Source organism: Saccharomyces kudriavzevii, assembly GCF_947243775.1.
Source record: "Saccharomyces kudriavzevii IFO 1802 strain IFO1802 genome assembly, chromosome: 8".
Classification (NCBI taxonomy): domain Eukaryota; kingdom Fungi; phylum Ascomycota; class Saccharomycetes; order Saccharomycetales; family Saccharomycetaceae; genus Saccharomyces; species Saccharomyces kudriavzevii.
Window position 1 is genome coordinate 89,865 of NC_079279.1, and position 13,487 is coordinate 103,351.

The 13,487-nt window shown below is 36.7% G+C and overlaps 8 protein-coding genes and 1 non-coding gene across 9 annotated transcripts; 4 read left to right on the plus strand and 5 right to left on the minus strand.

The window, feature by feature from the left end:
• Positions 1-76: 76 nt before the first annotated feature.
• On the plus strand, positions 77-896 carry RPL14B (60S ribosomal protein eL14; the record flags this gene model as incomplete). The annotated part of the gene is made up of 2 exons (XM_056228369.1): positions 77-205; positions 609-896. 2 exons carry the CDS (start codon positions 77-79, stop codon positions 894-896), a joined length of 417 nt encoding a protein of 138 aa, XP_056088098.1.
• Positions 897-2,130: 1,234 nt separating this feature from the next.
• On the plus strand, positions 2,131-3,444 carry OSH7 (oxysterol-binding protein related protein OSH7; the record flags this gene model as incomplete). The annotated part of the gene is made up of 1 exon (XM_056228371.1): positions 2,131-3,444. The coding sequence occupies one exon, from the start codon at positions 2,131-2,133 to the stop codon at positions 3,442-3,444; it is 1,314 nt and encodes a 437-aa protein (XP_056088099.1).
• Positions 3,445-3,897: 453 nt separating this feature from the next.
• Positions 3,898-4,193, plus strand: QCR10 (ubiquinol--cytochrome-c reductase subunit 10; the record flags this gene model as incomplete). Its single annotated transcript, XM_056228372.1, has 2 exons — positions 3,898-3,903; positions 3,966-4,193. 2 exons carry the CDS (start codon positions 3,898-3,900, stop codon positions 4,191-4,193), a joined length of 234 nt encoding a protein of 77 aa, XP_056088100.1.
• Positions 4,194-4,926: 733 nt separating this feature from the next.
• Positions 4,927-6,000, plus strand: LEU5 (coenzyme A transporter; the record flags this gene model as incomplete). Its single annotated transcript, XM_056228373.1, has 1 exon — positions 4,927-6,000. One exon carries the CDS (start codon positions 4,927-4,929, stop codon positions 5,998-6,000), a length of 1,074 nt encoding a protein of 357 aa, XP_056088101.1.
• A 144-nt stretch (positions 6,001-6,144) lies between these two features.
• TCD1 (tRNA threonylcarbamoyladenosine dehydratase) lies at positions 6,145-7,434 on the minus strand (the record flags this gene model as incomplete). The annotated part of the gene is made up of 1 exon (XM_056228374.1): positions 6,145-7,434. One exon carries the CDS (start codon positions 7,432-7,434, stop codon positions 6,145-6,147), a length of 1,290 nt encoding a protein of 429 aa, XP_056088102.1.
• A 440-nt stretch (positions 7,435-7,874) lies between these two features.
• Positions 7,875-9,218, minus strand: NEM1 (Nem1-Spo7 phosphatase catalytic subunit NEM1; the record flags this gene model as incomplete). Its single annotated transcript, XM_056228375.1, has 1 exon — positions 7,875-9,218. One exon carries the CDS (start codon positions 9,216-9,218, stop codon positions 7,875-7,877), a length of 1,344 nt encoding a protein of 447 aa, XP_056088103.1.
• A 389-nt stretch (positions 9,219-9,607) lies between these two features.
• Positions 9,608-11,026, minus strand: GPA1 (guanine nucleotide-binding protein subunit alpha; the record flags this gene model as incomplete). Its single annotated transcript, XM_056228376.1, has 1 exon — positions 9,608-11,026. The coding sequence occupies one exon, from the start codon at positions 11,024-11,026 to the stop codon at positions 9,608-9,610; it is 1,419 nt and encodes a 472-aa protein (XP_056088104.1).
• A 656-nt stretch (positions 11,027-11,682) lies between these two features.
• Positions 11,683-11,964, minus strand: TIM10 (protein transporter TIM10; the record flags this gene model as incomplete). The annotated part of the gene is made up of 1 exon (XM_056228377.1): positions 11,683-11,964. One exon carries the CDS (start codon positions 11,962-11,964, stop codon positions 11,683-11,685), a length of 282 nt encoding a protein of 93 aa, XP_056088105.1.
• Positions 11,965-12,183: 219 nt separating this feature from the next.
• On the minus strand, positions 12,184-12,256 carry Skdi_8.trna3T. The gene has a single exon. It is a non-coding gene; the product is annotated as a tRNA-Thr (tRNA).
• Positions 12,257-13,487: the final 1,231 nt, after the last annotated feature.

A 13,487-nucleotide genomic window follows, 5' to 3' on the forward strand; every position in this document is an offset into this window, starting at 1 on the left:
AGAGGTTCCAGACTTTCATTATAATAAGGAGCCTTTTTAACAACCTTTAAAAAGGAAAAACGCAAATCATCCAAAAATGTCCACTGATTCCATCGTTAAAGCTTCTAACTGGAGATTAGTCGAAGTTGGCCGTGTCGTTTTGATCAAGAACGGTCAATCCGCCGGCAAATTGGCTGCTATCGTTGAAATTATTGACCAAAAGAAGGTATGTTAAACCTAGAATCCCACAACTGAATCGAGGAGGAAACTAGAATGAGATTGAACTTACTTTAAGTTCAAAGAGACGTAATAATTATCAGATCCCCTACCGCAAAGTTAAAGTACCTATAAATGACAATTTAGAGTGAAGATAAATATTGGGATGGAGAGATCAAGACTTCTCTATATTTACGTTTTTCAACAAAGCTATGGCAAAATATTTAAATATTTTGTTAGAAGTTGAGCTCGTTTATAAGGAGTCTTCATCCAATGTTTGAGCAGATAATTTTAGAATAGTTCGATCCTGTCCCCTCAAGTGTTGAAAAATGTTCCCATAGTTCCATAGAATTTCGTTTTACTAACAGCTTTTATGAGTAATTTTTTGAATTATTTACTTTGAATTATTATAGGTTTTGATTGACGGTCCAAAAGCTGGTGTCCCACGTCAAGCCATCAACTTGGGTCAAGTTGTCTTAACTCCATTGACTTTCACTTTGCCAAGAGGTGCTAGAACTGCTACTGTTTCTAAGAAGTGGGCTGCTGCTGGTGTCTGCGAAAAGTGGGCTACTTCATCTTGGGCTAAAAAGATCGCTCAACGTGAAAGACGTATTGCTTTGACTGACTTTGAAAGATTCCAAGTCATGGTTTTGAGAAAGCAAAAGAGATACACCGTCAAGAAAGCTTTGGCTAAGGCTTAAAAAGAAGAATAGCAATTCTAAATTCCATAGGTAAGTACTGAAAGCAATCTCTGCGTCCTGTCAATGCATATTAATAAATATTAATTTTAACCATTTTATATAAACAACATATCTCATCATTTTTAAGCAGCCACGCTCTTTCTCACGTTTTTTTGGTGATTAATTCATTGCTACACGTTCAGTCATCATAACGTATTTAAATTGGTGTGCTTAGCCGTATGCTGAGTAGTATTCATTTGAGTCAGCAGTTGGAATCGGTTCTTCTTCCCTCTTTGCTATTGTGTTTTGCCTGAAGCTTCGATGTGCTATTAAACTGGAGACGGCATGAAATTCTCAATTTATTTACCCTCCTTTGGGCCTACTTAAAAAAACAATTTCTCGCTACCTTTTTTGAAAACTACATATTAGAGATAGACATACATTAAACGTTCGGAAATCAAACCCATTAGTAATATTAAAAATAAATGGTTTCAATATTAGAATTTTATTTAGAATATTAAGATATTTTTTATATTTAAATTTAATTTATCATGTGACACAATCAATTACCTAAAGCGCAGGACCAATGCATACGAAATGGAACAAATAGGTTCATCATTATTCACATGACTAGTCGTCATTACTATCTGAAGTATTCAAATTTTATTCTAAAGTGTACTTCGTATATGTTACACAGACATCGTATCTTTAGTAGAATGAAGGAATGCTAAACGAGCTGTTCGAAGAGTGGGCTTAACTGAAAACAAAGATGCATTAATTGAACATCAACTTGGAATTTATATATAAATGATATGAGTCGTTACATTGAACTTATAGTAAATTCCCTAGTTTATTTTTATGTTGAACATACTTAACATGTCCAATGGGCGTGTGTTTTATATACCTCTCTTATATAGTATAAGAATGAGCTCTGCTTTTATTCTTAATTAATACTACTAATTATCAACAATATTCTGTTGTGAAATTGTTCACTTGAGGCGCTTTATTAGCGCATGCATGGTTACTCGATGAGCGTGGGGAGTAATGGGTAGTATTTCGTCAAAAATATTGATTTCCTCGTGCATACTCATTTTCCGAGGACCCTCGCAAACCCTGAATATCCAAAGATGAAGCATGTTTCAAAAAATCGCCAATAAAGAAAGGGATGTGACATGTTCAGATAAAAAGAACAAAAAGTGCCTTTACTCCCATTTTTATATCTAAGCCACTCAGTACAGTTATCCGAAAATATAGAATGGCTCTTAATAAATTAATGAATATACCCGCTTTAACAAACAGCTCTCATAGCTCCATCAACGGCACCACATACAATGGTCCGAACTCGAAATCGAATGGGTCAGACACGGATGATATTGATGAGAATGATGAATCCGGGCAAAGCATTTTATTAAATATTATTTCTCAGCTAAAGCCCGGTTGTGATTTATCAAGAATCACATTACCGACTTTTATCTTGGAAAAAAAATCAATGTTGGAGAGAATCACCAATCAACTACAATTCCCAGATGTTCTTCTAGAAGCACATTCCGATAAAAACGAGCTACAAAGATTTGTCAAAGTGGTGGCGTGGTATTTGGCTGGATGGCACATTGGTCCAAGAGCGGTAAAGAAACCCTTGAACCCAATTCTTGGAGAACATTTCACAGCTTATTGGGATCTACCTAATAAGCAACAGGCTTTTTATATTGCTGAACAAACGAGTCACCATCCTCCCGAATCGGCGTACTTTTACATGATCCCAGAATCGAATATTCGAGTTGATGGTGTTGTCGTGCCAAAATCGAAATTTTTGGGAAACTCAAGTGCCGCAATGATGGAGGGCTTAACTGTGCTGCAATTTCTTGATATCATAGATGCCAACGGTAAACCAGAGAAGTATACTCTGTCCCAACCGAACGTCTATGCTAGGGGAATTTTATTTGGTAAGATGAGGATCGAACTTGGAGACCATATGATCATTACGGGTCCTAATTACCAAGTGGATATCGAATTCAAAACGAAGGGTTTTATTTCCGGTACTTATGATGCAATTGAAGGTATAGTTAAGGATTGTAATGGCAAGGATTATTACCAGATTAATGGTAAATGGAATGATGTTATGTACATCAAAGACTTGAGAGAAAAAAATGCAAAAAAGACTGTGCTCTTCGACACTCATCAGCATTCTCCTCTAGGTCCAAAGGTACGTCCATTGGAGGAACAGGGAGAGTACGAATCTAGAAGGCTTTGGAAGAAGGTAACTGATGCGCTAGCCGTGCGCGACCATGAGGTGGCCACTGAACAAAAGTTTCAGATCGAAAACCATCAAAGAGAACTGGCCAAGAAGAGAATTGAAGACGATGTCGAATTCCATCCAAAACTATTCAGAAGGGCAAACCCAGGTGAAGACTTGGATTACTACATTTACAAGCACATCCCTCAGGGAATTGATAAGCATGAAGAACAGATTAGAAGTATTTTGGAAACTGCCCCAATTTTACCAGGACAGGCATTCACAGAAAAATTCTCTATTCCAGCTTATAAAAAGCATAAGATCCAAAAGAAGTGAGGAACTCCTCTTATATCGACTATTTGTACCTCGATTTTCTGATGTATTTTTAATGTTAATTATACGTATATTTTCCTATGCATAGCTTTTTACCCTGAGTTTCGTGAGTTCCCAAAGCTGTCTATAATCTTTGGGAATAGTCCTGAACTATCGGAGACTAAGTCTATGTACAATGTCGTGGCAATACGTAGTGGTATATGCGTGCATTTGGATGTCCGTGGTGACAAAGGGGACATTGTAGTAAGTCACGTGATTTTGATCCAATTAAAAGTAAATCCGCCCCCAGCCCGCTGTCTCCGCCTCAATGTGGTATTCATCAAGGAGACGGAAGTATATCAAAATTGGATTTAACTGCCATTTCTTGTACATATACTCTTCTGTGAATTTCGGAATAGGTTGTGCAAACACATTGATAAACACTAAACACGATTCACAGATCTAAAACTATTTCCAATGGCAGTAAGTAGCTTACCATATTATCTAAGCTACGTCTAATCAATATACTAACTTCTATGACACAGTACACATCTCATCTCTCTTCAAAAACGGGTCTCCATTTTGGTAGACTTTCTTTAAGAAATTTAACAGCGTACGCTCCAAATTTGATGCTATGGGGCGCTGCCAGCATGCTTGGTTTATTTGTTTTCACGGAAGGGTGGCCTAAGTTCCAAAATACTTTATACAAAAAGATCCCATTGTTGGGACCTACATTAGAGGATCATACACCACCAGAAGATAAGCCAAATTGAAGCTCGAAGACGTAACAAACTAGGGGTTTTATTTATTTGTTTTCATGCTTGTTCTCTTCTATCACTTGGGAGCAGGTATCAATATATGAGCAACACATCGGGATAATTTTTATTTCTGCATATTCTCGATTATCTTTATACTTTGTAAAAACCGGATCATACGCAATAGAAAAAGTTGTTGATCTTCATGACATTTTTAAATACGTATTCAGCTTTTAATATTTACCGAAACGCACAGTAATGTAGGAAAAAGTCGGGTCGAGTTTAAGTTATTCCTCTCCTCTTTGATATGTTTTAAACTTTGCAGGGAAAGAGGCTATCCTAAGATTCCCTGGCAGTCAGTTTAGGGCCGTGCATGCATATCTGTTAAGCAAGCATATGCCATCTGCTACTCGTAAAAGGACTGTTCGGTATCTACCAATGCTAACGCCGCTTCTTGCACTATTATTTTTTCTTCGAAGAGTACTTTCCTTCCCGCAGCTGAAATTTTCAACCCGCCCGAAGAAAAGACTGAATAATTATTATAATAAATAATCAGTAACCCTTGAGAGGTCATCTCCAAGGTAGTCCCAAATAGCGTATATTCAAGAATTCGAAAGCTTTATCGATTGGAAGTTTTTGAGTACTTTAAGTACCGCAAAAGGTTTAGTGCTACAAGGATAAATTAGCTTACAAAAAGCTCCAGCAATTTTTCTCGAGGTAACTGCCCCAAATAAACGTAACTCTCCGAAATATGACCCGAGATAGTCCAGAATCTAGCAGCAATCACAGCTCTACAAACAAGCATACTGAACAGAGGACCCCGTTTGATAGGAATTCATTTGACTACATTTTACGATCAGGATTAGCTGGAGGTATATCAGGTTCATGTGCGAAAACATTGATTGCACCCTTAGATAGAATAAAAATTCTATTTCAAACATCTAACCCCCATTACACAAAGTATGCAGGCTCATTAATAGGATTAGTAGAGGCAGCCAAGCATATATGGATCAATGACGGCATAAGAGGGTTTTTTCAAGGCCATTCAGCTACTCTCTTAAGAATATTTCCATATGCTGCCGTCAAATTTGTTGCCTATGAACAGATCAGGAACAACTTGATTCCCTCGAAAGAGTTTGAATCGCATTGGAGAAGGTTGGTGAGTGGTTCGCTGGCAGGATTATGCAGTGTCTTCATAACATACCCCTTAGACCTTGTGAGGGTTAGGTTGGCATACGAGACAGAACATAAAAGAGTAAAACTGGGGAAGATAATAAGAAAAATATATGCGGAACCAGCTTCAACCACACTAATCAAAAGTGAGTATCTTCCCAACTGGTTTTGTCACTGGTGCAATTTTTACAGGGGTTATGTTCCAACAGTACTTGGAATGATTCCTTATGCAGGTGTATCTTTTTTTGCGCACGATTTGCTTCATGATGTGCTGAAGAGTCCTTTCTTTGCGCCCTATTCAGTATTGGAACTTTCCGAGGATGATGAATTAGAAAGGATACAAAAAAAGCAGAGAAAACCTTTGCGCACTTGGGCTGAATTGATCTCTGGTGGCTTAGCAGGTATGGCCTCCCAAACAGCCGCATATCCGTTTGAAATCATCAGGAGAAGACTGCAAGTTAGCGCCCTATCTCCAAAAAATATGTATGACCATAAATTTCAATCAATTTCCGAGATTGCTCAAATAATATTCAAGGAACGTGGATTACGGGGATTTTTTGTTGGTCTAAGCATTGGTTACATTAAGGTGACACCTATGGTAGCATGTAGTTTTTTCGTTTATGAAAGAATGAAATGGAATCTTGGCATTTGATTATGCATTGCATTTTATATTTATTCATATACTTCCTGCAAAACCGTCCATTTGGGTTCTATTGGAAGCATATCGCATTACATTATAATGTAAATAGTATTAATAAATTTATATTCAATATATCCGTATTTTAATTTTCAATCGTTAAGAATAGTATTGTTCCTCTTTGAAAATCCTTTCAATGACGTTGAGAACTTCACTAGAGTAAACTGCCGTTAGTTTTTCACCATCACGCAAAACCCTCTTTTCATGAATTTCTTGCTCGTCTTTCGTCAAAAGAACAAGGTTGGTAAAGGAGACCTCTTTATCAGCTTTCCATTTTGTTAGAGCTAACTTTGTAGAATATCCACTGATAGGAGATTTTCCTCTGAACATTTCTTCAACTATGTATCCGACTTCTTTTAACACAATCAATGATGATTGGTCTTTATCTTCATTCAACCGTTCCATTTGCTTTTTAAAAGTCTCTAAAATGCTTTCATGAAATTTCAGTCTGTTTTTGACTTCATTTTTCTTCATTGGATAGCCTGAAACTTTCGTTAAAATCCATGTCGCAATACTCAAACCAAAAATACCGGGCATAGTTCCTAATTCCGGTAAATGCCTTAAAGCCTCATCTCTATTAGCATTGATAGCATGGTGTTCGATATCTACGGAGGAAAGTACATCGTCCCTACGTGGATCAAGCATTTCATTGCTAAAAACAACAGGTATTCCTGTGATGATACCTCTTTTTCTCAATTTCCTTCTTACACAACGAGATATAGGATCAAATTCTGTCATAGAAATGTCACTTATATTCACACGAGTCGGATCCGATTTAGTGGCGATGCCCATGGAAGAGATAACATTTATTTTATTATTATGAGCATATTCCAATAAGTCTACCTTGGATTCTAGATTATCTAGACAATCCACAATAAAGGTTGGAGAATCACCGTCTGCAAAAATTAATTCTTCTGAAGCTTCTTTAGTCCATGCCTTGGCTTTTGCTTTTATTTCGGACCAAGGAGCAACCTTGGACAGATGTTCCTTCAGACATTCGACTTTGTGCTTTCCAACATCTGATAAGGTCGCGCAGCAATGTGTATTCAAAGATTCAATGGTTATGTTTTCTGGATCAATAATCATCATCTTCTGGCATCCTGAACGGATTAACATTGTACATACCCACGATCCCAATTCTCCAGCACCGACGATAACTATATATTGTTCCTTGACCTTTCTCATACCTTCTTCACCGAGAAAAGCATAGTTACGAGCCAATTGCTCCCTGTATAAGTCCTCATCATATTGACGAGGCTGCAATACAATTTTGTTCTTGTTAGCCGCACACGAAAGTTTATATTCTTTCCACGCAGCCTTGACTAAGTGCGATGAAAACACTGATATAAGAGCCGTAGTAACAATTACTTTCCACGTATTATTTCCCATTTGTCCGTTTACAACATTGAATAATTACTTTACCACCGCACTTAACAATTGCCAAAAAAAATTTTTGCTGTACTACCTTTTTCGCTATTGCATAAATATGAAAAAGAAAATCAAAGATGCTGACAACAAAAGATAAAAGCAAAAGATCAACATTTACCATGTTACTTTTTGAAAAGTAATGAAGACAACAGAAGACAACAGAGGACCAGTGAGGACAACTGACTAATTGAAGCTGTTTTTTTCTTTAGATATTATGTACTGCTTAGATCAGTTTGCTAAATAATAAATATGTTTATGTGTAGAGACCAAAAGAAGATGCTTTCTCTCTTCTTTTCTTTTTCCACCTCGAATGCAATAGTTCTTTCCATAAAGCAAGCCGCAATAGACAATGCTAGAAGATTCTTCACGCATTTTCTTTTTGAAGGAAATGATAGGAAAGACTAGTTTATATTGAACGCCTTTTCTCCATGTTTTAATGCAAGTATATTCCTGACGTCAGTTGAATATCTCATAGCCTCCAAAAAAGGCAGCAAGTTCAATAAGTCTGTATCCGTCGGATCACTTATCCAACCTTCTACCTGAATTGCGTTATCTACATTCATCGCGTAACTTACTGGGCTGTTATCTATAATAATAACATCATCCAAAGAAGATGGAGAACTACCTTTTCCATTTTCTTCAGAACTCTTGATGATGCTTAGATCCTTAATATAACCAACACCATCTCTTAAAACACAATCTGAACGGTAGTATCTCTTTGAGAAATTAGCTGGGAAGGAGCTTTCTAGCCAATCTATCACAGGATCTGCATATTCTTTCATGGATGCTGTAAAAATAATGAGGTCGTACCATCTGCTGACTTTTGTTAAAAAAAAATCACAGTAGGGTCTTTTGTGAATGAAATAAAGCGTAGGAATTCCGCTTATTCCAAACTTTACCTCCACTAGGTGACCCTGAGAAGAATTACTGTGCGTCGTACTTCGGGAAGCCGAATGAATTAAAGTCTCATCAAGATCAATGACTAATTTTTTTTTTTTTTGTGTATTCAATATTGATTTGGGTATCAGCTTCTTCGGAAATAAGAACCTTCCCATACGTTTTGTACCAAACACAGTATTAGTATTTGAATGATTGGTGAGTGACACATCTGATTTGGAGTAACTTCTTGATCTTGATTTGACTGATTGTGCCTTCAATAATGAGCCTTTGACATTATCTCTTTGTAAAATGATTTCATCACTAGCATTCAAGTCATCGTCCACTGTTTCGGGAATTGTATTTAGATTGCCATTTTTTGAGCCTGCCTTCTCATTGGAATCATTGCCATTACCTGAACTTGTGGACGACACATTCCCACTATTACCTGGTTCCTTATGTCTCTTATCAGTATGTTTTACACGACGCTCGATGACGCTTAATGGGAAAGTAAAAACAAACCATAACGACATCAAAGGCTTAATTATCAAATAATACGGAAGAAAAAGTAGTATTGTCCATAAAATTGACGCGATTTTCCTTCTCAGAATAGAACGTAGCGCTTTTGGCTTTATGTAAACAGACTGATTATTATCCTCGTTCTGCTTAGATCCCTCAAGGTTGTCTGTGGAATGGTTGTGCTGGTGGTTTCCTCCAATAATATCATTTTCAGTGTGACGGGCACCTGTTTTCGAAGTTTCATTTGAAGCATTAACTAGATCTTGACTCTTTGTCAGCTCAACATTGATTGTTTTTTTTGGTTTCTTGGTAGTTATTAAGTGATTTGAAAAATATTTTAGGGCATTCATTCAAATGATGAAACGATGTCCAGAAATTAACAACGATAGAGAAAAAGCGAGAATGGGATACAAAAATAAACTCTATATATTCCGACTATTTAGCACGGAGGAGAATTCGAGATAATGCTCTATTCTTACGCAAACGCAACTGTTTTCAAGAGTTTTTTGTTTAAAAGAGTGTCTGGACCTTTTTTTTCTCATGCGATTTTATTACCCTTATTTTCTAATCGAAAACTCGGAACGATTTAACGACATCAAGAACTGTTGAACAAAAAAGCCTTTTTTACTTGACGTTTAATTACAGGGCTTGAACGAGAGGATAGTTGTATTTTATTATATTGTTACTTATTCCTTTTAAACGGGGTTTATATATCTAAGCGTTTAACGATACACTTCCTTCATATTATACCGCTTTTCTTTAGGTTCTGCTGGATGATTAGATCAGTGACTGCGCTTAGTACGAATTTCATAGTTTGAGTGTCGGTGGCGCATGTGCGTTTTACATAAATCGGCTTATTTGTCTTGTTCAAGTTTAAAAATATCTTTTCGAAGTATCTCATACCCGCTTCCGCATCGCCAACACGGCCTTGATAATCAGGGAAGTGTTTCCTTATTGGCATGCTTTTTACTTTTTCATCGAATAGATCAATCTTATTCAAAAATAAAATAAATGGTGTGTCTTTAAACCACTTAGAATTCAATAAGGTGTCAAATAACATTATTGATTCATGCATTCTGTTGACTCTTTCATCTTCAAACAGCATCTGGTCATATTCGCTCATCGCTAGGACAAATAAAACTGCAGTAATTCCCTCGAAGCAGTGAATCCATTTTTTGCGTTCAGAACGCTGTCCACCAGCATCAAGAACCTTGAATTTGGAAGAACCGATGTTGAATTCTGTTTCTGTGATACCCGTGGTCTTTATACGGCCCTTTAAGATGTCCTCATCTGTGCAAACATAATTCGGACTAGCGAATTTTTCGATATTGTCAAAATAGTATGCCGCCGACCCCTCCAACTGAAACTCATTGGAACGCGCAAAACACTGTTTAATACCTTTATCGTTATTCCAAAGTTGCTTTATGGCCTCAGCAATGTCTTCGTGGATAAAATTTTGTCTACTTGGCACTTGATTTTCCTTTGATGTTTTCCTAACAAACATCCGGTCATCGCCCTCTTGGTTCAAATCCTTGCAAATGTCCTCTAGATTGAGCCTACTAGTACTATTTTTATCGTCCTCCTCATTATGTGGCACTGTATCAGCATTGTTTTCAGTGCCACCTTTCTTAATGGGAATATTTTTGTTTTCATCGAAGGCAGCTTTTGCTCGTCCAGTACTTTGAACACGCCTTTTAGTTTCATACCTTTCCGAATATTTTAGAACATAATCATTCAAAAACTCAGAACCACCGGCAACGCTGGCGTTGATGTAATCGAGAGCTTTAGCTTTTAGCAGTATCCTCTTACATGCAAACAACTCTTTGTTCTTAATGGGATCATCGCAGTCAAGTTGGATGCCTAGTTTTCTGGCCTGAATAATCAGGATTTTCATTGATTGTATGGCATCTGCCCATATCACTTGGGCGTACTGTAGTCTTTCTTGGTGAGAAAAGCCGCCTTGATGCAACAATCTCAACTGTTTCAGAACCGTTGATTTTCCTGATTCACCAGCACCCAATAGTAACAGTTTAATTTCATTTTTGTCCCTTTGTTTCTCTAGTTGCAACGATTGTTCGATAACATCGTTAGCTCTTTTATTCTGTAAAAATGGATCACTTTCGTCATCCAGTGTTTGTGTGCTCACTGTACAACCCATCCTTGCTTGAAAATGTTGTCTTATGCTACTTGGATGATTGGTGGAATGGTATATATGGCAATTATGGGTATAAGCTATTATTTTCAAGTTTTGGCCTGAAAGATGATCAAAGATGCTAGAAAGAGAAGAAAAGAAGATGAAATAATATAAAACGCAACCCAGATCGGTACACTTTTATTATTCTCTTTATTTTACATTACTTTTTAATATTTCCCTTTTGAGAAAACAACTTGTAACAAAAATTTTCCTGCCTCTTCATTTAATCCTTTTTTTCCCTTCTAGCCCACAGAAATAAGCGCAGGAACCTGAAATTGATGTGTTTTTTGACATGATGAGGTAAAAGATTGTCGGTGAGTAAAAAACGAAGGCGTTTCAAATTGAAACCAGAGTTAGCGCTGCCCGCATGGAATAAGGGTTAATCGTTTTTTGTCTTGGTTTTCCAGTAACAGTTTCGTCCATAATTTCAGTTAATGATCTTGATTTCATGAAATATAGATGCCATCAAAGAGGAAAGGAAAGAAAAAGCAATGAAAAGAGTATGTTACTTATATATACAGGATATGAATCAATAATATTAATTATAATTTTGAGTCTAATAAAGCAGTTTATAGATTTCTTTTCTTCTTATCTTATTACTACTGCTCTAATGCACATTTCTAAAACTTACCTGCTGTGTTAAATGATTGGCCCATTTTTTGCATATTTTCGCCAACTTGAACATTAGTTTCAAAATATTTGGCCACACACCTATCTAAGCACGAAGATTCATTCTTATTCAATTCGCCTTCAGAGTAAGAAGTGTTGATACACTTCATATAGCAGTTATTGACCAACTTATTGAACATATCAGTAACTAAATCCAATTCAGCCTCTGCAGCTTGAATCTTTTGCTGAGATGATAATTGAGGTTGACCACCGCCAAATCCTAGGAAAGACATGTTATTTTGAGATGTGCTAGTTTCCTACTGCTTGCTTGTATACCTCTTATTGTGTGAGAGGAGGGGGGATAAGGAGAACACTTGTACCACAGAGAGGTGGTTGGTTACTCTTGGGTGTTCATTTTCAGCTCTAGCTGAAAAAAACCAAAAAAAAAAAGAAAATCCGATACCTTCGGAGGGGAATCATTAAGTACGAGTTTATGATTTGGATGCAAAAAATGCTTCCAATCGGATTTGAACCGATGATCTCCACATTACTAGTGTGGCGCCTTACCAACTTGGCCATAGAAGCTACTTTATTGTGATTTGAAGTGCATGAAGCTCCACAAGACCTAAAATATTAATGGTCAAACATAGTTGAGGCAGAGTAGTGCCGAAGTAAATAATGAACCGCCTTATCAAGCAGGTGAGATAGACCGACTTATACACAGACTGACAAAGGATGTAGGACCATAGTTAGCCAAATTACATAAGATGGAGAACGACAGTAATTGATTAGGGCCTTTAACGTTTGACTAGCACGTTTGCTACGTGACAGGTTATGTGTCACATCACCCCACACCTCACTAGCACTAAATTACAATCACCATAAACGTCGAATCAAGCATTGGCCAGTAAAATCTTGTGACATTTGTTGGGATTCCATTTTTGATAAGGTTGATAATATTATGTATATAGAATATACTCGAAGTTCTCCTCATGGATTTAGGAATCCACGAAAGGAAATCGACATTTTTTCATTCTTTTTTCTTCCTTCATTTTATACGTCGTTATTCATCGAGCCTATTGCATTATCAATCCTTGCACTTCAGCTTCCACTAAATTCAATGACTGTTCTGAATCTTATTTCACTGGTCTGATAATTTTTGTCATCTTCTTAACACCGTATATGATAATCTTCCAGTTACATAAATGATTAAATTTATCAATCAGCTGTACTAGTAATTGATGGATAGTCGATTATTGTTCCAACATCAAGAAACACACCCAAAACAGACACAACATGAAACACATCAGCATAAGAACATTAAGCCAAATGCTAGCTTGCTTAAATGTACATGAGACGAGTGCGAATCCTATGATAATTGTTCGAATTCGGTTCTAAATAAAGGTAATAACATCAGGTATAAAGCAGATACTGGAGGCTTTCGCGAGGAAATAGAAATTCACTAAGAGCAATCAACAATTCTGCAGAATATTGAGAATATTCTTATCTTTGTTACATAGGTTATTATTCATTGATCCTATTATCTTACCGGTACTTGAACATCAGCTTCAGTTAATTTGATGACAGTTGAATCTAGCATTGGTTTCACTTTACGCGATATTCAAAACCCTGATGATAATAATACTTTAGCAACAACAATAGTGATCTTAATCTGTTTTCTAGTAATCAAGCCGATAATTGATTATTGTTACAGTACGCAAGATTCACACTTATCTTAGAAGTGCTACATTGGCATAATAGTCCTTAAACTCATTAAGTATTGGCGTATAAACATTATTAATCATGAACACTGTAG